Genomic DNA, 23,940 nt, shown 5'->3' with positions numbered 1-23,940 from the left:
GCTGAGCCCCACTCTGCAGCTTTGCCCAGACTGGCTCCCACCCCAGGAAGGGGTCAAGAGGAGAGGGCCAAAGGACAAGGGCAGGAAGGGCACCACACAGCCCTCTGCTCTGACCCCTGCGCTGTGGGGGGGGGCAAGGGCCTGCGTGACTCATCAGCTGCTCCTGAGTACAGACCCAGTCGCTTTGTGACTGCTCCCGTTTCTCTGGAGCCTTGGATGGTTATGTGGGCTATTTTCTACAATCTCATCACCATCAGTCTCCACTTTCAGAAAGAAGCCATCCTCCCTGCCCAGAAAGGGCTCTCGCTCTCCTGGTCCTGTGGGCCCAGCTTCTCTCCACCCTGACAGCAGAAGGCTCCTGAGGATACACCCCCTCAAACACAGGCAGAGGAGAGGACAGAGTTAGTAGGGCACCAGGACCAAGCCTGGAAACATCCAGATCCCACATGGGGGGGCCTCAGGGGGAAGGGCTGGACGAGCAGGGATGCTGTCATATGTGAAAGAAGAAAATGAGGGTTCTGCTGCTCATCTGGACACACAAATGGAGCTGGACCTGCAGCCAACCCTCACTGTGTCCTGCCTGTGACCTCCTCACCAACCCCAACCCACCCACCTGCCCTCTGCACTTTCCACACCTTTGCCCACGCCAGGAGGGACCTCTTCTCCTTCCTTCTGTCAAAATGTACCCATCCTCATGGCCAAGGTCAAACCATGCTCACTTAGGAGACTGACTGGCTCAGAAAGCCCGCTCCACCTCCCAGTCCTCCCTCATCTCTCGCAGTCTGATTCAGTTGTAGTCACGCTGCATGCCAGCCCCGTACTGCCTCCTTGTCTCCACAGGTCCTGGCACAGAGGAGCTGCTAAACACTTGTGTATCACAGTTGTATCACAGTTGTGTGTCCAGATCGCTGTAGCTTGGTCAGATGTGCTGTGTAGACAGCCCCTCGCCTCCCGAGCTGGCCTGGCCTGTGGTGTGGAGTTCCTCCCCCACGGGCAGTACCTGGGACAGAGAGCTGCCATGCCCGTAGTGGGACGACAGCCCGGGCTCTGTCTTGATGGGACGCATCTCTTCGCTGCTGCTGGTGGCCACACTGCTGGAGTTGCTGGAAGCGCTGGTGGTGGGAGGGAGGCTCTCACTGCCCGAGGGACCTAGAACAAGGCAGAGTCAGAACACCCACCCAGGGGCAGGGATGAAGAGACAGCCAGGGTAGAGCCATGCTCATGGTTTTGTCTACCTACGATTGCGGGGGGTGGGGGGGCTGGTTTCTGGGGGGTGGGGAGGCAGGTCCTTCATCCATGCTGGGCTAGGGCCTCACCATGAAGCAGAGCAGCAGAAACCTGAGGGACTTCTGCAAATGACAGGCTCACTTCCCCTTATCCCAAACCCTTGCCACGTGTGTCTCAAGAGTCAAAATTTTTGGACTAAAAAGGGCAAAACCTATATATCATAGAATACCTCCAGCAGCTCTGAGACAACACCCTGTAATTAAATACATCACTAGTTCCACAGAAAACACGTGTGTATTCACACATGGGATAGAGCTATAAATAGCCTGTGTCAGTTCATGTTAATTTCTGCTGCGATATTGAGCTCCCTGGATTTGGAATTCAGATGGAGGCTTGAACACCTGAATTGAGGCCAGCTCTCCCTGTGACTCCACCATGTAAAGAGATGGGGCCCCCAAGGGGAAAGTGCTGATGTTTACAACATGGAAGCAGGGATCTGAGAACCACTGGCTTGGGAGAACCACTGGCTTGAGACACTCAATGTTCTCCTAAGTTGTGACTGCCAGAGGGGTGAGCCACTGTGGAGTCAGGAAAGGAGAACTTTGGTCCTGTTCCCAGCAGTGGGACAGGGAGTTTTATCTGACCCTGTCATGCCTTAGATTAGAAGATGAACTCTCCAGCAGATCAGCTGACTTATTTTCTTGGGAACCACAGCATTTCCCAGTGAAATCTCTAATTCGATAGTAGTAGAGGGAGTGATCTTGGTAGCGGGCCTCATTCTTAAACCTAGAAACTGAGAAGGCAAAGTGTATACTGAGCTGAATATGGAGCTTGAAGTGTAAAAACTTGGGTTTTCATTCCAGATCTACCTATTCACAGCTGTGCGACCCTTGTTAAGTCACTGCCCTCTCTGAGCCTCAGCTTGCTCCTTAGTAAAATGGGCGTCATAAATGGGGTCTCATGGGAGTCTTTAAGGATCAGTGAGATAACATTTGTGAAGGAACTTTGTAAATACACAGCATTACATGATTTTAATTATACACTGGCTTAAAAATCAATCTATTATAAATATGCCTAATGGGACCTTGTCTTCCCAGACCCCAGTTGGCTCAAAGAGAACTGAAAGAACTTGAGCGCTTGCGTGGCTGCAGCACAAAGATGGAGGGACTGAGGAATGTTCCTTTTCCCTTCAGGCCCTCAAGGGGTCCAGCTGGACCTCCACAGTCTTTGCAACTAGCAAAAATCAGGCCCCAATTTGGGTTGAGGCTGCTTCAAAGGCCCCGACATGTTCCTTGACGATGTTACTTCTGCACTGGGTTATCCGGGTTATCCGGCCAGAGATGGATGACGCTGTCATTACACCTGAGATACACATGCTCACACACTCCCAGGGCTGCTGCATTATTCACAGAATTTCAGACCTCTTCCTCACCTGCTGACGTCTTCGATTTGTTAAGGTTCTTGGGCTTCCGTTTTCTGGTTTGAATCCCCTCTTTCCGCATTGCAAGAGGCCTGGGGACCTAGGGGATCACAAGTCCATATACATGGTTTTCCATTTGTACATGATCTGCAGCGGTATTCTCACATACACACGCAAGCGTGCGCACGCGTGCGTGCACACACACACATACACACACACACACACAAAGAAGGCCAGATATACACAATTCCTCTACAAACCCTGGGGCTGAATCAGGCCCAGAACTCCTGATGAGCAAGAAATCTAATCTACTAAAAAAAATAATAATAATAATGCAATGAGCACCTACATTCCATGCTGGTATTATACCAGACACTTGAGAAATGGAGAGCTAAAGACACAGCTCTTTCCCTCTAGTGGTGCACAGTTTGCTGGGAAAGACAGACACATAGAAAATAACCAGACTGATAGGGTGGTGTGGGAGAACAGAAAAGAAGCACTGGACCCTGTCCTGTGTTGGGGGAAGGAAAGTGGCACATCGAGGCAGGCTTCTCTGAGGAGGTGATGGCTGGCTTGTAGGAGGCAGTTGAGTATACAAAGGGCATGCATTTCAGGCACAAGAACAGCAAGTGCCAAAGCCTTTAACCGATCAGCCACCCCCAGACACTGTGAGAGTAAAAAGAGGGTGCTGTTAGTAATTATGCCAAGAAAATGGGCATAGTCAAGGACTCTCCTGGCAAGTGGAGACGTGAAGTCACTCTACCTGGAGCACCTCTGCACTGAGTCTAGCTGGAACGAGCGGTGGTTTCCACGGGTAGTGAGAACTTCGGGGATTATGACAGAGAGACTGCTCTGTGGCCAGGGTGTGAGAGAAACCAGCTGTGGACAGGACTTTACAGCATCTGACTTTAAACAAGCAGCAATTGTCAGTGTCACTCCTGAGCCACTCAGGATGCCTCAACAAGTGTTGGGGAGCAGGCCTGCAAGGTCACCTTTTTAGCATTTTAAAATAGTGTGCCTTTTTCACACCTGGTTTCTTTTAGGCCTGGCCATCCAAACCATTTAGCCCCTGAGCTATGCTTGTCTCCTGTAAGGGACTGACACAGGCCACACCCACAAGGATGGAAGGAAAAGCAAGGATCACTTCTGAGAGGAGATGTGCAGTTGTTAGGAAGGAATGCACTGCTGTGTAGGACAGGGAAATCTACTCAATAGTCTGTGGTAACCTATAGGGGAATGGAAATGTGTAAATATATGACTGAATCACTGCTATACAGCAGTAATTAACACTGTAAATCAACTGTACTTCAATAAAATTTAAATAAAGTTTAAAAAAAAACAAGAAAGAAAGTAGTAGCGCACATAAACTTGAACTGCCTTCTAGCCAACCAAGAGTCAGAGGAGACAGCCTTCCCACCCTTGGGGAGAGTGTCTTCCCCTCCCCGCCTCTGCCCTCTGCCCTTCTGTTTATCTCATCCCTCCCCAGTACTTAAAAAAAAAAAAAAAAAACCTGTGGTAAAATGCACACCACATAAAATTTACCATCTTAACCACTGTTAAATGCGCAGTTCAGCAGCGTCAAGTACATTCACATTGTTATGCAACCATCACCACCATCCATCTCCAGAACGCTTTTCAACTTGTAAAATGGAACTCTTTGCTCATTAAATGGTCATTCCCCATTCCCCCCTCCCCTCAGTCCCTGGCAGCCACTATCCTACTTTGTTTCTAGGAATTTGACTACTCCAGAACCTCATGTAAGTAGAATCATATAGAGTTTGTCCTTTTGTGACTGCCTTCTTTCATTTAGCATAATGACTTCAAGATTCATCCATGTTGTAGCCTGGGACCGAATTTCCTTCCTTTTAAAGGCTGAATTAGATTCCACTATGTGTGCAGACCACATTTCGCTTATCCATCCATCAGTGGACACCTGGGTTGCTTCTACCTTTTGGCTATTGTGAATATTGCTACGGTGAACATGAGTGTACAAATATTTGTTGGAAATCCTGCCTTCAGTTTTTTTGGATATATACCAGAAGTAGATTGCTGGATCGTATAATAACTCTATTTCTAATTTTTTACAGACACAATCTTTTTAATACCTATATAATATTCCTCTATCAGTCTCTTTTATCTTTCCTCTATTGAAGAACAATAGTTTCTTGAACCATTTTCCCCATAAAATTTTTTCTTTCATTTTCATTATTACAGGATTCAACAAACACCTTTGTACACACTCCTTGCAAATAGAAGTGTACAGCTGACCCCTGAATATACAGTTCAGTAGTGTCAAGTATATCCACACCATTATGCAACCGTCACCACCATCCGTCATGGGTTTGAACCACATGGGTCCACTTACACGTGAATTTTTTTTTCAACAGTTACTACATGATTTGTGGTTGGTTAAATCCGACAATGTGGAAACACATATAAGGAGAAATCACATATACATAGGGTGATCTATAGGTTGGACATGGATTTTCAACTGTGCAGAAGGTCGGCCTCCCTAACCACCACATTGCTCAAGGGTCGATGTATTTTCTTATGAATATTCTTAATCATATTTTTAGCCATTTTTTAAGCTCATTATCACAAGAAAACATAAGATGTATGAGATTAAGTTAATAATAACCCCTTCCACCCCACTACCATCAATCCTATCCCCAGTGAGGTAACTGGAATAACAGCCTGTTATGTTTCGTCTTAAAAAAAAAATCTTAAACACGTGCATATGTATGTATGTGTATTCATTCATATATGTGTGTGTGTGTGTGTGTGTGTATATACATATATATATAAGCAACTACATATAAATAATGTTCTTTTTTTTTTGTCTTTTTATCTTTTTAGGGCTACTCCCAAGGCATATGGAGGTTCCCAGGCTAGGGGTCAAATCTGAACTACAGCTGCCGGGCTATACCACAGCCACAACAACTCGGGATCTGAGCCACATATGCAAGCTACATCACAGCTCACGGTAACACCGGATCCTTAACCCACTGAGCAAGGCCAGGGATTGAACCTGCGTCCTAATGGATGCTAGTCAGATTCATTTTAGCTGAGCGATGGGAATTCCAATACAATCATTCTTAAAAAACTATCCTTTATCCATTGAATTGTTACCTTTTATGTATCATACTACCATAGCTATAGACTCTTTTTGAGTTTCTTCTGTAAATGGGAATTAAATTAATGTAACATTAAAGATGGAAGTGGTGATCCATAGCAATGTCTCTGCTGTGGTCTGAATATCTGTGTCCCCCTCAAATTCACATGTTCACAAATCTAACATCCAAGGGGATGGTATTAGGAGGTGGGGCCTCTGGGAGGTGATAGGTCATGAAGGCAGAGCCTTCAGGGATGGGATTAATGCCCTTATACTAGAGAGTCCACAGAGACCCCTCACGCCTTCCACCATGTGAGGCCACATCTCCCTCAACCATGCTGTCCTCTGATCCTAGACCTCCAGCCCGAATCATGGAGACTAATTTCTGTGATTTATGATTCTGTGGTGTTGTTACGGCAGCCCAAATGGTGGTCCCTTCCAGATTTGAGTATCTTTTTTAAGAAGGAGAAAATGAATCATGATCTGCAGAGGACAAGGGGGGTGAGACCCGAGCTGTGGAGGAAAGAGCGGGACATGGTCAGGGAACCCTTACACCATGGAGCTTCATGTAGAGGCCGCAGGCATTGCACACGGGCTCGCCCTCAGCGTTGCGGCGCCACAGCGTGGTGGTGGTGGTCTGGCAGTTGGCACAGGAGAGGCCCACTCGGCGGGAGGCAGACTGCAACACAGGAGACAGATCCTCAGGGCCAAGGAAAAGGCAGGGAGTGTATGTGTGTGGGTGGGGCTGCGTGAGAATCTGGGACTGGCTAGCATGGGATACCCACGCCTGGGACATGAGCCTCTCCCTGTGCCCTGGAGAAAGGGCTAAGCTGCAGGAGACAGCGAATCTAACGGTTTTGGCCAATTACTCACATCAGGAAAAAGTGCAGCCAGCACTGGGCACTGTAGGCAGAAAAGCTTGTCCCCAAATTGGAATTAGCCTGGCTCAGGTGGGGGGCTCAGGTGGGGGGTGAGGGACGAATGTACCCAAGGATCACCAAAGACTGACCACAGGAAAGGGAAGCACCAGTGTTTATTCCCCATTCATCTCTCCCTAATATTCACAAGAGCAGTTCCTATTGGTCAGAATCAAATTATACTAGAGAAGATCAGGGACCCAGGAGCCAAAACCTGGGCTCCAAACTCTTCCCCAGCCACAGGGCCCAGCACACCCGGCTTAATTTCCCTGGTCTTTGGGTTTTATCAATGGATCGACTGCAAACAAGGTAAGTCACAGTGCATAAAGGAAGAGTTAACCTTCCTCGTGGGGTGTACCTGAACACAGGAGACACTCCAAACAATGCCGGGCCAATGGGTTGGGGAGCAGAAAGTCTGAACTCTGGTCCCCACGGGGAGACTCAGGACCTAAGTGACTGCAGGCGAGGCCATCATCTTTTCTGAACCTCACCTTTCACGTCCACATAAGCAAGGGGCTGAACTAAATGGTCTGAAACATCCTTGCAGCTGCAGCTAACTCTGGAGGTATAAGAAATGACTTTTTTTGCCACCCAACCCTTCAACCTGTACCTTCTTTGAAAGATGACTTGAAGCCTCCAAATTCAAAACCAGGGATTTCCCACCAGGCTGCGAAAGCCGGAGCTGAGAGAAGGAAGACGGGAGCCTGCAGCCAGCTTACCAGGCGGCGCTGGGGCTTGATGAGGGGCCGGTTGATGCCATTCATCTTGTGGTAGAGGCCGCAGGCGTTGCACAAGTAGTGGCCGGTCCCGTCCCGCCGCCACAACGGGGTGGACATGGCCCCGCAGTTGACACACTCTCTGCCTTCCGAGAAGTCATCAAACATATCTACTGGGTGGGAAACGACACAGGGTTAGTTCCCTGCCTGTGCCTGGAAATTTCATGTTGAAGGATCTAGAGACCAAGGAAATCACGAGCATCCCTCACAAGGACAGCAAAATGGAGCTGCCGTGCTCTTCGGCGTGCTGACCTAACCCTGGGGAATTGGCTCTCAGTGTCCTGGGAGGTGGATGCACGACTCCCAGACACGATGCGGCTCCCCCTGGTGTGTCTGGCAGAGACCACTAGCACCTGGATGCCTCTCCTTCAGAGCCCTGGGGCTCAGCTAACACTAAGTTCTACTCAAGGCCTTCTTTCTCTCTTTATTCCCTTTCAAAATTGAGGTTCTAAGTGAAGTCAGCCATACAATGAGACACCAACATCCAGTGCTTTCACTGACATGTGGAATCTGAAAAAAGGACAGACTGAACTTCTTTGCAGAACAGATGCTGACTCACAGGCATTGAAAAACTTATGGTCTCCGGAGGAGACAATTTGGGGGGGTGGGGGGATGTGCCTGGGCTGTGGGATGGAAATCCTGTGAAATCAGATTGTTATGATCATTATACAACTATAGATGTGATAAATTCATTTGAGTAATTAAAAAATAAAAAATTTAAAAAAGATAACGGGCACAGAAGAGCAAAAAAAAAAAAAAACAAAATTGAGGTTCTGTGGCCCTTTCAACAGAAATACAATCAATATTTACTTTGGGAAAAAATTTTAAATGCTGAAATGTGTAAAAAAATTTACAGAAATCATGCATAATCCTGTAACTCAAAGATCACCATATTATTAACATTTTGTTGTTACATCCTTTGCAATACTTTATATATTGACCTATTTTTGCCTACTTGAGGTCAAGCGGTATCATTTTGAGCCTGTTTTTTCACTTCATACCAAATCATTTTCCCATGTTAGAAATTCTTCATAAATTCATTTTAGCGCAGTATATTATCCCATCATACAAATGTGCCCTCCTTTAACTATTATCATTAACTTTTACTTAGTTGTTACCCAGTTTCTGACTTTCATTTTGTAAATACTTCTCATTTTGTACACTCTTCTTAGCATTCCTTAGGATGCTTCTCTAGATATAGAACCACTGAGCCAAAGGGACTATGTTTTCTGAAAGTTCTTAAAATTTTCAAACTTTTCTGCAAAAAAAGGCTGTACCTCTTTTTTCTCATTTCAACACATCTGTATGGTAAGCTGTCATAGTCTGACATTTTTTCTTGCTTACTGGAACAGGAAATAAAGGTGCATATTATAAGCAACAAAGCCCGTCCAAGGGAACATGGCCCTCTTTGCACACTCTCACTTAACAATTGACAAATTTCAGCCATCTTGCTGAGACAGGCTGGGCCTATTTTTCTCATTGCCCATGATCTATGTAAAGTCCAGTTTAGGACTTTCAGAAGTCTCTCTGACTTCATGTATAGTGCTTCCTATTTTGAAAATTTACTGTCATTTCTAAATTTTCTGTCCCTAAATACAGCCACACTGGCGTCCAAATGGTTCCTGCCCTACTATCAGAGGCAAGAGTGGATTTTCCTCTACTTGAGGGGGAGATTTGGTGGGGGAGGGTACAAGCTCTCCCTCCCTCAGGACCTAGCCCCCTTGCCCTGGGGTTTAAAGTCAAACATTCTGCTAGGTCTATGGCCCCGCTGCCTGCTCTAAGGGAGCGTGGGCTGGAGAAGAGGATGGTGGGGGACCCTCCCCTCAACTCTGGGTACACAAACAGTCATTTGCACCTGCAAACAAGTAGCTGTGAGTCAACAGTGTGCAGGTGTGAGGGGCTGTTTGCTCAGGCTGGGGAGCTGAGCACACACCGGTCACAAGAGAGGCTATTTTTGCACCTGGGTCACATTGAGAACCCTCCAGCAAGGTCACCTGCCTTCAGAGCCACACATGACATGCCAACTCCTGTTCTCAGCTTGCTTCCCCAAGCCTGGAGGCAACAACCTGGACGCCTCCACCAATAGCCATTCCCACCTCCGCCAACGCCTCCACCACACCCTCACCCGGGACATTGCTCCACTCCAGCTCCCTTGGCCCAGGGCTTCCGGTGGGGAGTGAGGAGGTGAGAGGACTGGACAGGCCAGGGGAGCTCAAAAGAGGACCTCCAACCAAGGAGGGGCACTGGCAATGTTGTTGGGTGCTTGCAATCAACACTAGATGGCACTACAGCCTCAAAACTGATACTGGCATTCCTGCCTAAATCATGATGGAGGGCTTTTTTAGATCACCTCTCCAGTCCAAATGGGGCACAACCCAATTATTCTATTTCTTTTTAATCATGGAAAATTTTAAAGATATTCAAGAGTGGCCAGAATAGGAAAATGAACTCTTATTTAATCATCACTCAATTTCCAACAATTTGTGACCAGTCATATCTACCTTGCCCCACTTGCCCCCATCCTGGGTTTTTTTTAAAGAAAATCTCAGATATTCCGTCGTTTCATTCGTACATATTTCAGTACATGCCTCTCACAGATAAAGATTCACACTCTTTTCCTTTCAAAGATAAGCAAACCAGCTTCTTTTCAGTTCATCCAAAGAAGGCTGCGCAAACAAAGTTCTCTCAACTCATTCCTCTTTTTTAGAGGGGAGGGTCCCTTTCCCCCCAACACTCATTGTTTTACATGGGGGGGACTGAACCTCATTCCAGGAGCCCTCCTAGCAGTCCTGGTCTCCCTACTGGATCCTGACCTCATGCTGCCTTGAGAATCTAACACGGAAGCTTGCCTTAAAAACTTCTCATTTGCAACACAAGCCGGGTTACACACAGTCAACCAACTATTTTACAGACCGAGGGAAAGGCACTGGAGGTCAGCACGTATGTCTTTGTCACCAACAAATATTTACTTGAGCATCTGCTATATAAGCATTCCAGTAGATGTTACAGGAGCTAAGAGGAAACCTTACTCTTAGAATGCTGGTGACCTGTTAATCAAATTGGGTGTTCAGGTGGCAGAGACCTCGTTTAGGGTAGTAAGTGCAGAAGTCCGACCTGCATCGAAGAATCAGGTGTTACAACAGCAACCAAAAGAAGGATGGAAGGTCAAGGCCGTGCTTCCTAAAAACCCCCATCAGACATGCCACGTCTCCCCATAACTCACCACACCTCCAAATGGGCAGAGTTTCAATATTTTCTACCAGAGAGTCTTGTCATCCAACCCACTCAATGAAACATGATGCAATTGTAAATGATTATGAGAAAGACACCATAACAACAGAGAAAAATGTTTACCTCTCAAGTTAAATGAAAAATGCAGCACACAAAACACTGTGAGGACAGCTGAGACTGCCAGAAAGGAACTTCTAATAGGCTATTCAATTGTGTGGACTTTTCTTTTTAAAAACACCATGCTGGAGTTCCTGTCGTGGCGCAGTGGTTAACCATGAGGTTGTGGGTTCGGTCCCTGCCCTTGCTCAGTGGGTTAACGATCCGGCGTTGCTGTGAGCTGTGGTGTAGGTTGCAGACGCAGCTCGGATCCTGCGTTGCTGTGGCTCTGGCGTAGGCCTGTGGCTACAGCTCCGATTCAACCCCTGGCCTGGGAACCTCCATATGCCGCGGGAGAGGCCCAAGAAATAGCAAAAAGACAAAAAAATAAATAAATAAATAAAAATTAAAAATAATAAAATAAAAACACCATGCTGTAATGTTATAACTGCTTAGTTTTAAAAATATGATAAAAAAATAAGAACAAAATAAAAACTTTTTTTGATCATCTCAAGTAACTCCCAGGACACTGCGGGGGAAGGAACTGGTTTACCTTCATACATCTGACACATACATATATTTTCCCCCTTGGACTGAAGAAAGGAGAGAATGTTCAGACCCTGTACTTTCAGCACTCTGTCTAGAGGAAGCAGGAGGCGACAGGCTGTGAGCCCCACGCCAGCACTAACATCTGGTGGTGTGGACCTTGGGAACAACCATCTCAATAGAAAGGCACTGGGTGGAACTTCCCGAAGGCAAGTGGGCAGCAGCCTGAAGCCAGTTTCTCAGCCTGATGTCTAATGAGGAAGGGCAGAGAAATGGCCTTGATTTGTGAAAGCCCCACCCACCCAATGTGTGGCACCAAGCAGGAATTGGACCAACCACTTAGAAGGCAGTGGGAATCTCTTGGAAGTGGGTCAGTGTTACCCCACATTCAGAGGAAAGACTTGTAATAATAGTTGTAAAGTACTTTGCAAATAAGAGGAAAAACTCACAACAATGGCTGCAAAGTGCTTTGCAAACACCAAATGAGATAACAGTGATGGGTTATTGTTAGTGTTGGAGGGTTGGTAGAGAGTGGGAAAGACCTGGGAGAACCTTGGTGTGGGGATACTGGGGTGGGGGGTGCTGATAAAAGAGCCAGGAGATTTGGGAGTCTGACCTTTTCTCAGAACTGTAAACTGTGTATCACTCTCAGACTTGGCCCAAGACTTGGGCAGGGAGTGAACTTGAGACAGGTTGACTGTATAAACTTACGAAGCCTCGGAACTGCTGCACATGAGAAAGAGTAATTCACAATCATTTTAGCAACCAAAGGACAAAATGAACTGTGCCCTTGCCCCTATTTAAAATGTTTGTTTTTTTTTTTAATTTGGTTTTCTTGCTTTTTAGGGCCCACACTTGCAGCATATGGAAGTTCCCAGGCTAGGGGTCAAATTGGAGCTGTAGCTGCCGGCCTACATTATAGCCACAGCAACGTGGGATCCTTAACCCACTGAGCGAGGCCAGGGATCAAACCCACATCCTCATGGATACCAGTTGGGTTTGTAACCCACTGAGCCATGACGGAAACTCCTAAAATTTTTTTTTTAACAAACAAACCCAGCCTGATTTCTTTTGCCTCCAATTTAAGCTTGGATATTCCTAGGAATTAAGGCAAACTACTCCCACCCAAGTGCCTGGAAGAAAAATGTGTGCCAGGAGGTTGACGGATCCCACCCTGACTTCCCCAGGGAGAAGTGACACAATCGCAGGCAGGGACCTGACCTCTCCCAACCAGCTCCATCCATCTTGGGGAACCCACCCACTGACTAGCAATTCAGGGCTGGGAGGAGGAAGGCAGGGGAGGGAAAGAGGGGAGGTGGGAGAGAAGGGAGAGGACTCAGCTGGGGATGGGGGGGGGCAACACCCAGTGGGCACTTCCTGGCAGCTGCTTTGCCTCCCATAGGCTGGAGAGAGCAAAGGCTGATGGGTGCCACCACTCGTGTGCCAGCTCACTGGGTCAGTGCCACAGAGCTGCCTGTCATGCCCTCCATCCTTGGAGGGGCTTCCACTTGCTAGGGAAGCTAGGTCTTGGGCCAGAGCCCGGTTGGAGAAACCCTCCTTTCGTTCACCCTCATGCCGAGTCCATCTGGAATCTGTGTGGCTGGTGGGGATGCCAGAGCCCAAACATGTGCCATGTGTCTGCTCTACCTGCCTTTGCAGTAAGAGCTGGACTTAGAGATATATTAGATAAAACTGGGGTAAAAAGCCTTGCTCAGAGTTGTAGTCCAGTTGGGGATATACAACTTAAAACAAGTAATTATGTTCAATGTGACAAATGCAATGGTGCCTGGGCTGTAACGCTGGCCCCCACTTCCACCAGCACCTTCCAAGCTGTCCTCTCTGGGGAGAGAAGGCGCAGAAACACAGTGGAGATCACCCATGCCTCAGGCAGCGATTCAACGCTGCAAGGCTGCAAATCGAGACCATAGGCAAAGAGGGGAGGGGCCTCCCAGAGACCTCCCGAAGCCAAAGGGGTTTCAGAACAAAGTCCCAGGCAACACCCCGAAGTCCCTTGCTGAACCCCAGTCCTGAGTCCCATCCAAAGTTCAGCAGGTTGTGCCTGGACTTCCTGACAGGGTCTGTCCCCAGGGCTGGCGCCTGGGTCTAGGGCACAAGAAGCAAACAAACCCGAAGTTTGGGGGCAGCTCTGGAGCCTTTAGTCTTCTGGGCTTTGTCAGGCCCGCCTGACAGGCAGTCACTGCGGGGAGGGCTCAGCGCTGGCGGCTGGCAGGACCAGAGCACCTATTTTGGAAGCTCCTGCTGAACAGGCACAGTTCCCACCAGGCCAGCGGAGCTGCTCTGTGAGCCCAGAAGAGAACGCACGGCCCAAGCATAGTCTCCGCCACATCCCACCCACTGCCATGAGAGCCTAGGCAGCTTAGAAATTTACAAACAAGGAAACTGAGAAGAACCAACATGAAACAGCACACTGCATTTCTTAATAGCCACTGGGTAATATGACAGACCTTTAAACTTTTCTCCGGGTGAATACTGTAATTACACTGGAAATAGATTTTCCACCCCACCCCAACACACACACAGAGAAAACATCAGCATTCACCTAGGAGCCTGGCTTTTTAGGCTTCAGGTAAGAGGTAAATCCACAGCCAGGTTAAAAAAACAAAAAACAAAGAAGATACTCTGAATGAAAGGAACAAAAGCACCAAAACCAAGAAACAAAGGAGGGAAAGAAAAAGAGAGAAAAGAGAGAAAGGAAGGAAGGAAGGAAGGAAGGAAGGAAGGAAGGAAGGAAGCTGAAGAACCACCTCTTGCCTTAATAGACTGGAGGAAAATATTTACAGCATGTTGCCAGGAGTTAATTCCCCCTAATGTGCCAGGAGAAATTACACATCCCACAGAGAAAGATGAGATGAAGACTCGGCTGGGCCCTGTCACCGAAGGAGCTGTAGGGAGAGTCAAGTGTCTGTCTTCCATCCTGTTGCTTCTCCCATGAAGATCTACAAGTGCCCAAGTATCTACTACATTCCTATCCAGAATGTCCACAGCAGGGACAGAGTAGGAGGGTGCCTCCCAAAAAAGAATGTTAATGGAGTTCAGAGAAGTCAGGTCTTGCCTAGGAAATAGCAGAGCTGGGATTTCAACCCAGACTGACTAGCTAGCTTCTTAGCCCCAGGCCCAGCAACACACAGCTTCTGCCAGCGGACCTTCCTGTCAGGGACCCCAATCCTTTCCCTAGCAGCAGACAATGTCAATAGGAACAGTTTGAAAACTAGTATATGAAAGACAGCCTAGGGTCACGACAGAAGTTACCACGAGGACCATAAGAAGCCCAGGGTCAGCACATACTCTGTTGACCCAGCTCATCTGATCACAGAAGCAGCTCAAGGCACATCTGCTTCAATGCTCTTCATCCAGCACACCGGCTAGGGAGCTGCCTCCCAGGCTTCCTCTCCATGGCCTTCAAGAATCCCCACATACAGGGATACAATTACAGCGTGAAGATTTCCCCATGATGCAGAGGGTCACTCATGAGTCCAGGAGAAATTTCTTGGTGCTTTTTTTTTTTTTTTTTTTTTGACCCTCGGTCTTGATGGCATCCCGAGCCTTCTGCATTGTGCAAAGTTAAGTCCATGAAGGATACTGACTCCTGTATGGCTATTAAGTTCTTAGGAATTCCTGCTGTGGTGCAGCAGAAAGGAACCCACCTACTATCCATGAGGACTTGGGTTCTATCCCCGGCCTTGCTCAGTTGGGTTGGGGATCCGGCGTTGCCATAAGCTGTAGTGGAGATCACAGATATAGCTCAGATCTGGCGTGGCTGTGGCTGTGGCGTAGGCTGGCAGCTACAGCTCTGATTTGATCCCTAGCCTGGGAACTTCCATATGCTGCAGGTGTGGCCTTAAAAAGCAAAAAAAAGTAAAGAATTAAAAAAAAAAAAGTTCTACAGCGTTAGGTTCTGAGAACATGACTTGATTGACTAGATTGGAAGTTAAACACCGCAGACTCCTGGATGGAGAGGGTCACCGTGGCCCCTTCCCACCTGTGATCCATGGGCAGGGAGACCGTCTTCAAAGGGGCAAATGAAAAAAGCAAAGGAGGGAACATTCAAAGATAGTGTTATCATTTGATTTCTATTTTAAAACTCTCCCTAAGAGATATGTTGCCCTTCTAACAAGAAATGTTTCTACAAATACCGTTTTGCCCAGCAGTCTCCTCGTCCTCTGCCCACACCCCACCCCACCCGCAGCCGCCGCCTCCTGTCCATTACCCCCCAGTGAATGAGCTGTCTGGAGTCCTCCCCAGGGACTGGGGAAAAAGCCTGCGGACATGAGTGAAGACTAGCCAGGCTGCAAGAGCCTCGGTCTCTACTGGCTGCTGCATCCAGCAGACACCCTGCTGGCACCACGTGTCCTCTTAAACCTGTAACCACCACTCTCTTCCTCATCATCATCATCATCCAGAATGGGGACACTTCTGAGGCAAAGGTGCTTATTACTAATTATTCTGGGACAATAGGCTTAAAATCAGATGTATGGCCACTCTTGACGGAACTCAGGTAGGAATCCTACAGCCCCGCCTCACTCACTCCCACTTTGGTCCCCTGCTCCCCAGTGTCACCACTTCCAGACAAGGTACATACAGAATGCAAGGAAAGGAGGCAACAATTACTCTAAATGCTGGGTTTTCTAGTTGGCCACTAACTGGTTCAGGCTGGGCTTGGCCCTCAGCTCAGCTATAGCCACGGGAACCTGGACTAGGCATCAGCAATGGAAATGTTTGCTACTTCCTGGACTCCAGGTGCTACGCACAAACCCTACCCTTCCTTCTCTGGACTTGGTAAGCTCTGAACAGCCCCTCATCATTGGTTACCCACCCCCCACCCCATGCCAGCTCTAAGGCTCCTGAATGCAGGCACACAGTCTTGAAAGCTGTAAGAGATGTTTGGGTGATTCCAGGGACATTCAGTGAAAGAAACCAAGGTCCAGCGATGGTGAGTGACTCACCTAAACTTCTGCAACATTTCCTGACCTGATCTTCGCCCTCGTCAGCACCATGCTGCTCTCAGGCTGAATCATTCCACATACAGTGCTCAGCACAAAACAGAAACAACGCATTTTGACTGATCAGATTTTAACAAAACCCAGTGCCCTAAAGTATCTAATAGGCAGCAGGCCTGCCAGTAGGATGGAATAAAATCTGTAGGCTCTGATCCTCGCCCACTTGACTGCCTGGCCACTGTGATGTACATTCCTGGACACACATAATAATTCAGCTGAGAGGATTATCTATGGACATACATATATAATATGTGTATATATATAATATATACAGTTGAATGGGTGGTTATGGAAAAGTACTCCATAATGCGTTAAAAATCAGCCCACTCTGTTTTTTTTTTATGGACGCATTCATGGCACATTGAAGTTCCCCCAGCCAGGGACTGAATCTGAGCCACAGCTTTAACCTCCATCACAGCTGCAGCAATGCCAGATCCTTTAACCTGCTGTGCTGGGGATCAAACTGGCACCTCTCCAGCAACCCAAGCCACAGCAGTCGGATTTTTTTTTTTTTTTGTCTTTTGTCTATTTAGGGCCAAACCCGAGGCAAATAGAGGTTCCCAGGGGTTGAATCGGAGCTGTATCTGCTGGCCTAACCCACAGCCACAGCAACGCAGGATCCAAGCTGCATCTGTGACCTACCCCACAGCTCACGGCAATGCCAGGTCCTTAAACCACTGAGTGAGGCCAGGGATGAAAGCCCTGTCCTCACTAGTCGGGTTCATTAACCACTGAGCCATGACCGGAACTCCTACAGTTGGATTCTTAACCCAGTGTGCCACAGCAGAAACTCCTAAAGATCAACCCACTCTTGCTAGTGATGAAACTGCTCTAATAATTCATTAGAATATATCAAAAGGACCCCCTCCCTACCAAAAAGAGAGACAGGAAAAGAAAAATATTTATTTATGTATGTATGTATGTAGTCTTTTTGCCTTTTCTTGAGCCACTCCCACGGCATATGGAAGTTCCCAGGCTAGGGGTCTAGTCGGAGCTGTAGCCACCAGCCTATGCCACAGCCACAGCAACGCGGGATCTGAGCTGTGTCTGCAACCTACACCACAGCTCACGGCAACGCCGAATCCTTAACCCACTGAGCGAGGCCAGGGATCGAACCTGCAACCTCATGGTTCCTAGTCAGATTCGTTAACTACTGCGCCACGACGGGAACTCTGAGAAATATTTTTAAGCTCTTCATGACAAAACCACTGGAAACAACCCAAATATCCACTGATGGGGATGAGTAAGAAAACTAAGCTGTAGTTAAAAAAAAAAAAAGAAAAAGAAAGAAAATTTGAGTTGATTTTTTTTAAACGACAATTATTTAGACTATACTCAGGTTTTCTCTTCCTGTAACACAGTTCAAGTTCATTATAAGCAGTTAATTAAGCAAGTATCTCTGTACCTGGGCAATAACCTTGGAGGCAGCGGGAAAAGCAGTGCAAAAGCCCTGAGCTTGGGGGAAAAGGACAGTTAAAAATAACATCATGTACTGTGAAAGAAGCCAGTCACAAAAGACCATTGAGTGTGTGGTTCCATTTATATGAAATCCAGATAAATTTGATCCAGAATGGGCAAATTCAGAGACAGAAAGTAGATTAATGGTTGTCAAGGGCTGGGGGAGAGGGAAAGAGAGTGACTGATAATAGGTACAGGGTTCTCTTAGAGTGATGTAAATATTCTAAATTTGATTATGGGATGGATGCACAACTCTGAGAATGTACTAAAATCCACTGAATTGTACACTTCAAATGAATGAACTTATAGAATATAAATCACATATTAATGAGGCTATTACAAAATAACTAATAAAATTTTAACTTTAATTTTAAAAAGCCTCTCTGGGAGTTCCCATTGTGACTCAGTGGGTTATGAACCCAACTAATACCTATGAGGATGTGGTTCAATCTCTGGCCTCACTCAGTGGGATAAATTGAGGATCCCGCATAGGCTGGCAGCTGCAGCTCCAATTCGACCCCTAGCCTGGGAACTTCCATATGCCAAAGATGCAGCCCTAAAAAGCAGGAAAAGAAAAAAGAAAAAAAAATTTTTTAAATCTCTCTGCCTAGGAGCAGGACGACTGAGGATGTCTACTTCATTTCTGTAGTTCCCTGGGATCCTCGTACTCAGTGACAAGATGCCTTCTCCCCCATGTGCCCAGTGCCCCCTCCACAGAGGTGGCTCTCCCTGGGCCCAGGTATCCTCGATGGTGCCGACCATTCCTGACACCCCACAGAAGCAAAGAGGAAGGTTCTTTCCACAAGGGGTAGGACCAGCAAGTGTGGGGATGTCCAAGATGGGCTAATCAAAGACTGCCTGCCAATCTCACTGCGGATAAAGTCCGGCACTAGTCCTGGATCCTCCAGGTCCAGGCCTCCCACCAGCCTGCCTTAGTCACCTCAGTGTGCCCTGGGGGGGACATAAGTAGCCTGGACACTGATGGAGAGCACAACACCATACTGCCTGCAGGGAGATCGGGGCACCAGGAACAGCATCTCCCCAAAAGTGCATTTGATCTAGAAATTCCACCTCTGGGAATTTATCCTGCAGTCACACAGGCATTTGCATAAAATGGCTCACATACAATGGATAGTTCAGGTGGTATTTTTTTTCTGCAATAGCAGAGGATTGGAAAAACAACTTAGGTTGGCCAATATAGAACTACTGTTAACTCAAGTAGAGTACACTGCATAGTCATAAAGAGTAAGTATGAATTAACCATTGGCAACTTTTTGTGAACCTCTAAGTGTATAAAATAAAGTTTTGAAAAGGCTTAAAAAAGAGTAAAAATCTTTTAGATTCTGATAGGGAAAATCCCCCCCCCCCCAAATATGCTGTGAAAGATACAGAACAGGGCATATAACACTCTCTTAAAAAAGAAGGGAAGTTCTCATGTAGCACTGTGGGTTAAGGATCCGGCATTGCTGAAGCTGTGGCACAGTCACAACTGCAGCTCGGCTTCGATCCCTGGCCCAGGAACTTCCACATGCCTGTGTTGCAGGTGTGGCCCAAAATTTAAAAAATAAATAAAAATAAATTAAAAAGAAGTGGAGAAGACTATATACATAGATTTGTTTGTGTGCACGGTAAATATCTGTAGAAGGACAGACAAGAAACTGGTAACATTGACTGCTTCTGGGGGAGACTGTAGCCTGTACCCCGAAGGGGATACTTTTCACTGCTCTTGTGAACCTTTCTAATACGGAACTACGTTAATTTATTTCCTAATTGCAAAAAATAATTCCTTTATAGGTTAAATAAAGTAAATTAACATGCCTTAACTAGCATCACTACTGTTTCAAGTAGTAGTATTTTTAATTTAGAGCGGGGAAGATTCCATTTTCAGATTTCCCACAAAGTGGGTTCTCGGTTTCTCATAGCACCTTAGTTCCTGTTCCAAGGGGCCCCCAGCCCAGCCTTTTCAGGCAGGCTCAGACTCTGGCCCCCAGTGGATCTGGCATGGTTTCTACTGCTTCCTGATAACCATGCACACTGCCTGTTTAGACCCTGTTCCCATAATTAATTAGGAAGATGGAGAGGGAGCTACAGCCAGGCCTTTCATCAGGGTCATTGGAGGAGACTTATATACCAAGGCAGTCTGGGCCCATTTGACTCTGCAACTCCTCTCCAACTCGTGACAAGCTGGCAGGATGGAAAGGAAATACTGAACAAATTGCCAGACCAGCTCCCTCAGGGATCAAGACAATGGGTCTGGAGGGAAAAGTCCTTTCCTTCCAGCCCAGGGGCTGTCAAAAGGAAACTGCTTCCCTTTCACCTCCTGGAATGGCAGCAGCCAGCCAGCCGGCCAGAGAGATTTATGGAGATATAAAGTGACCTCTTTATTGCTCTGAATGCTAGGGGGGCGTTTCAAGAGAGATTTACGCCTTTTAGAAGGGAGGGGAGCCAAGGTGCGGAAATGTATACATGGGACTATTTTCCTCTCTGGAGGCTTCTTGGGGATTATTTAATCAAACCAAGGTTAAACTAATCACCAGCACTTTATATCTTCTTTTCCTGCTAATCCACCTAGTTACCCTGCAAGCTTTTTGCATGAAATGTGGATTCTAAGGAGAATCACGAGGACTCTGTTTAGCTTTGCATTAACATAAAACAAGAAAAATAAGGATGAAGATCACTTAATGTGGGACCAGGAGACTGTGTCCCTTCCAGTCATGGACATATTCTCCCTGCCTGTGCCTAGGATCTTCTCTGTAAAATGGAGGTGTCAGACGACATGCCCAAGTCCTTCCTCATCTGAAAATTATCCAAATGAATATCAGACCAAATGCACAAATTACTCTGCACTAGTGATTTGTCTGTCAGTTGTTTTTTTTTTTAAGCTGCAGAACCCTTTCTTCAAAGGAAAAAAAAAAATTTTTTTTTGGTGTTTTTAGGGCTGCACCCGTGGCATATGGAAGTTCCCAGGCTAGGAGTCAAATCCGAGTTGCAGCTGCCGGCCTACCCCAGAGCCACAGCAACCCAGATCTGAGTCTGTGATGTACACAACAGCTAATGGCAACACCTGATCCTTAATGCACTAAGCCAAGCCAGGCCTCATGGATACCAGTTGGGTCCTTAACCTGCTGAGCCACAGTGGGAACTCCCAAAGAAAATTTTATTTAGGAAACCTGACATCAAAAGACAGAGAAGTGCTGCTGACTGGGTGAAAGGATGACCCAGCCGCTTCCCACTAGACAGCTATAGCCACGCACTGTGGCCTTAAGGAAGGTCCTCCAACCGCTAGAGGGCAGAGCAGCACAGCTGCAGACTGTTACTTAGGACTCTCTACCAGTAATGTGAATAGGATCCATCCACTGCTTTATTCTCATAACTACATTTACAAAACTTAAAGGCTGGGAGCAGTGAGAATGAATTCCAGAAGTCCTCAGCAGCCAAAATGTTCACCAACAGTAATTTTACCTCTCTTGCTCTGGTCTACACAACTCAAACATTAAATATTTGGAAAAGATGATTTCTAGCTCCCTACTTTTGGAATTATCTAACTTGGCACTACATTGTAATAATGCTTATCATATATATATATGCTTTACTTCCCCCTAATTTATGCTTAGATTGTATCAACCATAATTGCTATAGGAATTCAAATACTACAGAAAGATGTCACATGAAAAATAAAAGTCTCCACCACTACCATTATCCCACACCCCTGAAGCAATGGTGACTAACAATTTTTCTATTTCCAGACATGTTCTATGTTATTAATTATAATTTTTATTTTTAGAAATTTGGAAATTATAGAAAAGTACCAAAAGCAATATAAAACTCCTTTTATTCCCTATTATTCTTATCCAACCACTATTTTGAGTTTCATGTATATCCTTCCAATTCATTTTCATTCTTTTACATATATATGCACCTCTAAACATTTTGTATAAATTAAAATTTTAACTTATATGACATGAATGCCTTCACACTGTACATAATGTTTACAAATTTACTTTTTTAAAACATAAATATTTCAATATTTGAGAAAAAAGAATATTAAAACACTACCTAGCTTTGTTAAATCTAACATTTTACCATATTTGCTTCAGATTTTTTAAAAGAGAGAAACACTGCAGATATAGCTGATTCCTATGATATCCAACCCATCATCCAGATTTCCTCCTCCATCTTTTTTTTTTTTTTTTTGGTCTTTTTGCTATTTCTTGGGCCTCTCCCACGGCATATGGAGGTTCCCAGGCTAGGGGTCGAATTGGAGCTGTAGCTGCCGGCCTATGCCAGAGCCACAGCAACGCGGGATCCGAGCCGCATCTGCAACCTACACCACAGCTCACGGCAACGCCGGATCGTTAACCCACTGAGCAAGGGCAGGGACCGAACCCGCAACCTCATGGTTCCTAGTCGGATTCGTTAACCACTGTGCCACGACGGGAACTCCTCCTCCTCCATCTTGAATTGATGCTTATGATTCCTATGAATTTTTTTTACTCATCATATATGTGCATACCTTTTCAAAAACAATACATATTATTTTTGCATGTTTTAAACTTCATATTAGTATCCTTCTGTAGGTTTCGTTTTTGCCTATTAATATGTTCCTGGGTTTTAATTACGTTGCTACATGTGGAGCTACTTTATCTGAGTTATTTTATAGTTTTCCACTATATTAACATTACATAATTTGTTTATTTCCTTACTAATGTATATTCAGGTTGTTTTAAAATTTCTGCTGTAATAAATGCTGCAATGTACATCTTTACACACATCTCTAGGATATATTAGGCATGTTATAGACATGTTCAAAAATATATTTAAAAAAACACTTATGTTTGGTTTTGGTTCTGTTTAACATTGTACCAGCTTTGGTGAAATTACCCAGTAACGAACAAACCCAGAATCTCAGTGGCTTACTATATGAAAGCTTTACTTTCTGCTGTTCACATTACACGACAGCTACAAACTGACTGAGGTTCTGTTATGTGTGTGCTTCACTCTGGGATCCAGGCTGAAGGTGCAACCTCTATCTGGGTCATGCCAGCCTCATGGTGGGGGTAAAAAGTGATGTCAGAACCACATAATGTCTCTTAAAGCCAGTGCTTGGAAGTTGTACAAGTGACTCCTACTCACATGTCATTGATCAAAGCAAGTTTCACAGGCAAGTGTATGCTGTCAGGATGGGGATATGATTCTCCCCCAGGAAGGGGTACCTGGAAGAACAGTGCCATCCACCCTAAACACAAATGAGATCATACCATAGGACTCTTCTGCAGCTTAGTTTCCTTATGGAAGCACATGTATTTGGATATTTTCCCATATTAGTACAGATCCACCTCCCTCTTTTAAGAGAATTTATTAGTTTCACATTGTAAAGGTACAGAACGTTTATATTCTAATCCATAATTCCCACAGTTGTTTAGTTGTACTTTGATATTTGAAAGGATCCATTGCTTAATGCCAGCCTTTTTATACCACATCTTCCCCATTCCTAATGCCTTGGCTATATTTCAGAAAGAAATTTTTCACCACTACACACGGCAGGGCTGTTGAATTGAACACTGTTGAATTAATTTCTGTGCTGGTACCTGTTTATTTTCATTTGTTTTGATTTCTGATAGGACAATTTCTCCCTTCTTAAGTCTTCTTTATAAAAATTATCTTGGCTATTCTTGCACAATAATTTTTCCATGTAAATTTTATACTCAGCTTGACAAGTTGCGTTTAAGAAACCCTGCTGGGATGTTTCCTGGATTAAATTCATAGATGTGTTTGGCCGTGTTTGGAAGAAAGAACACTGCTGAATTTTCCAATCCAAGAACATAGTATCCTCTCCCATTTATTCACATCTTCTTTTATGTCTTCAAGTTTTACAGCTTTCTCCATAGTGATCTTACATATATGTTTACCAAAGTTGACCACTCTTTTGTCTGCAAATAATGAAAGCATTGCCTCTTCCTTTCCAATCTCATTTATTTTATTACCAGGTAAATTTACACTGGCTGGAGATCTGAGAGGCATGGGCAAGTTCTCAAAGTCTTTCCCTCAATGTGGTTTGAATTTCCATTATATTGTAAAGTATTTCTCTAGTTGGAGGAATGAGTTTTTTCCTAAGTTTCACTGGAGATGAAATTTTTAC

General features: G+C 45.7%; 1 protein-coding gene across 3 annotated transcripts in view; it reads right to left on the bottom strand.

Moving 5' to 3' along the window:
- GATA4 (GATA binding protein 4) overlaps positions 1-23,940 on the bottom strand; it is a 79,237-nt gene that overhangs the window by 1,743 nt on the left and 53,554 nt on the right. For 2 of the 3 annotated variants that reach the window (XM_047761566.1, XM_047761565.1), the window contains exons 3-6: positions 7,396-7,565; positions 6,313-6,438; positions 2,660-2,747; positions 1,001-1,149 (exon numbers count right to left, since the gene is read on the bottom strand). In XM_047761566.1, coding sequence (XP_047617522.1) covers positions 1,001-1,149; positions 2,660-2,747; positions 6,313-6,438; positions 7,396-7,565 — 533 coding nt within the window. The remainder of the gene's footprint in view (positions 1-1,000; positions 1,150-2,659; positions 2,748-6,312; positions 6,439-7,395; positions 7,566-23,940) is intronic. The other variant, XM_047761567.1, reaches the window with a different exon arrangement.

The sequence above is a fragment of the Phacochoerus africanus genome, chromosome 15, assembly GCF_016906955.1.
Source record: "Phacochoerus africanus isolate WHEZ1 chromosome 15, ROS_Pafr_v1, whole genome shotgun sequence".
In the NCBI taxonomy this organism is placed as follows: Eukaryota; Metazoa; Chordata; class Mammalia; order Artiodactyla; family Suidae; genus Phacochoerus; species Phacochoerus africanus.
The sequence above is the reverse complement of the archived record's forward strand: the minus strand, read 5'-3'. Positions and strand labels throughout refer to the sequence as shown.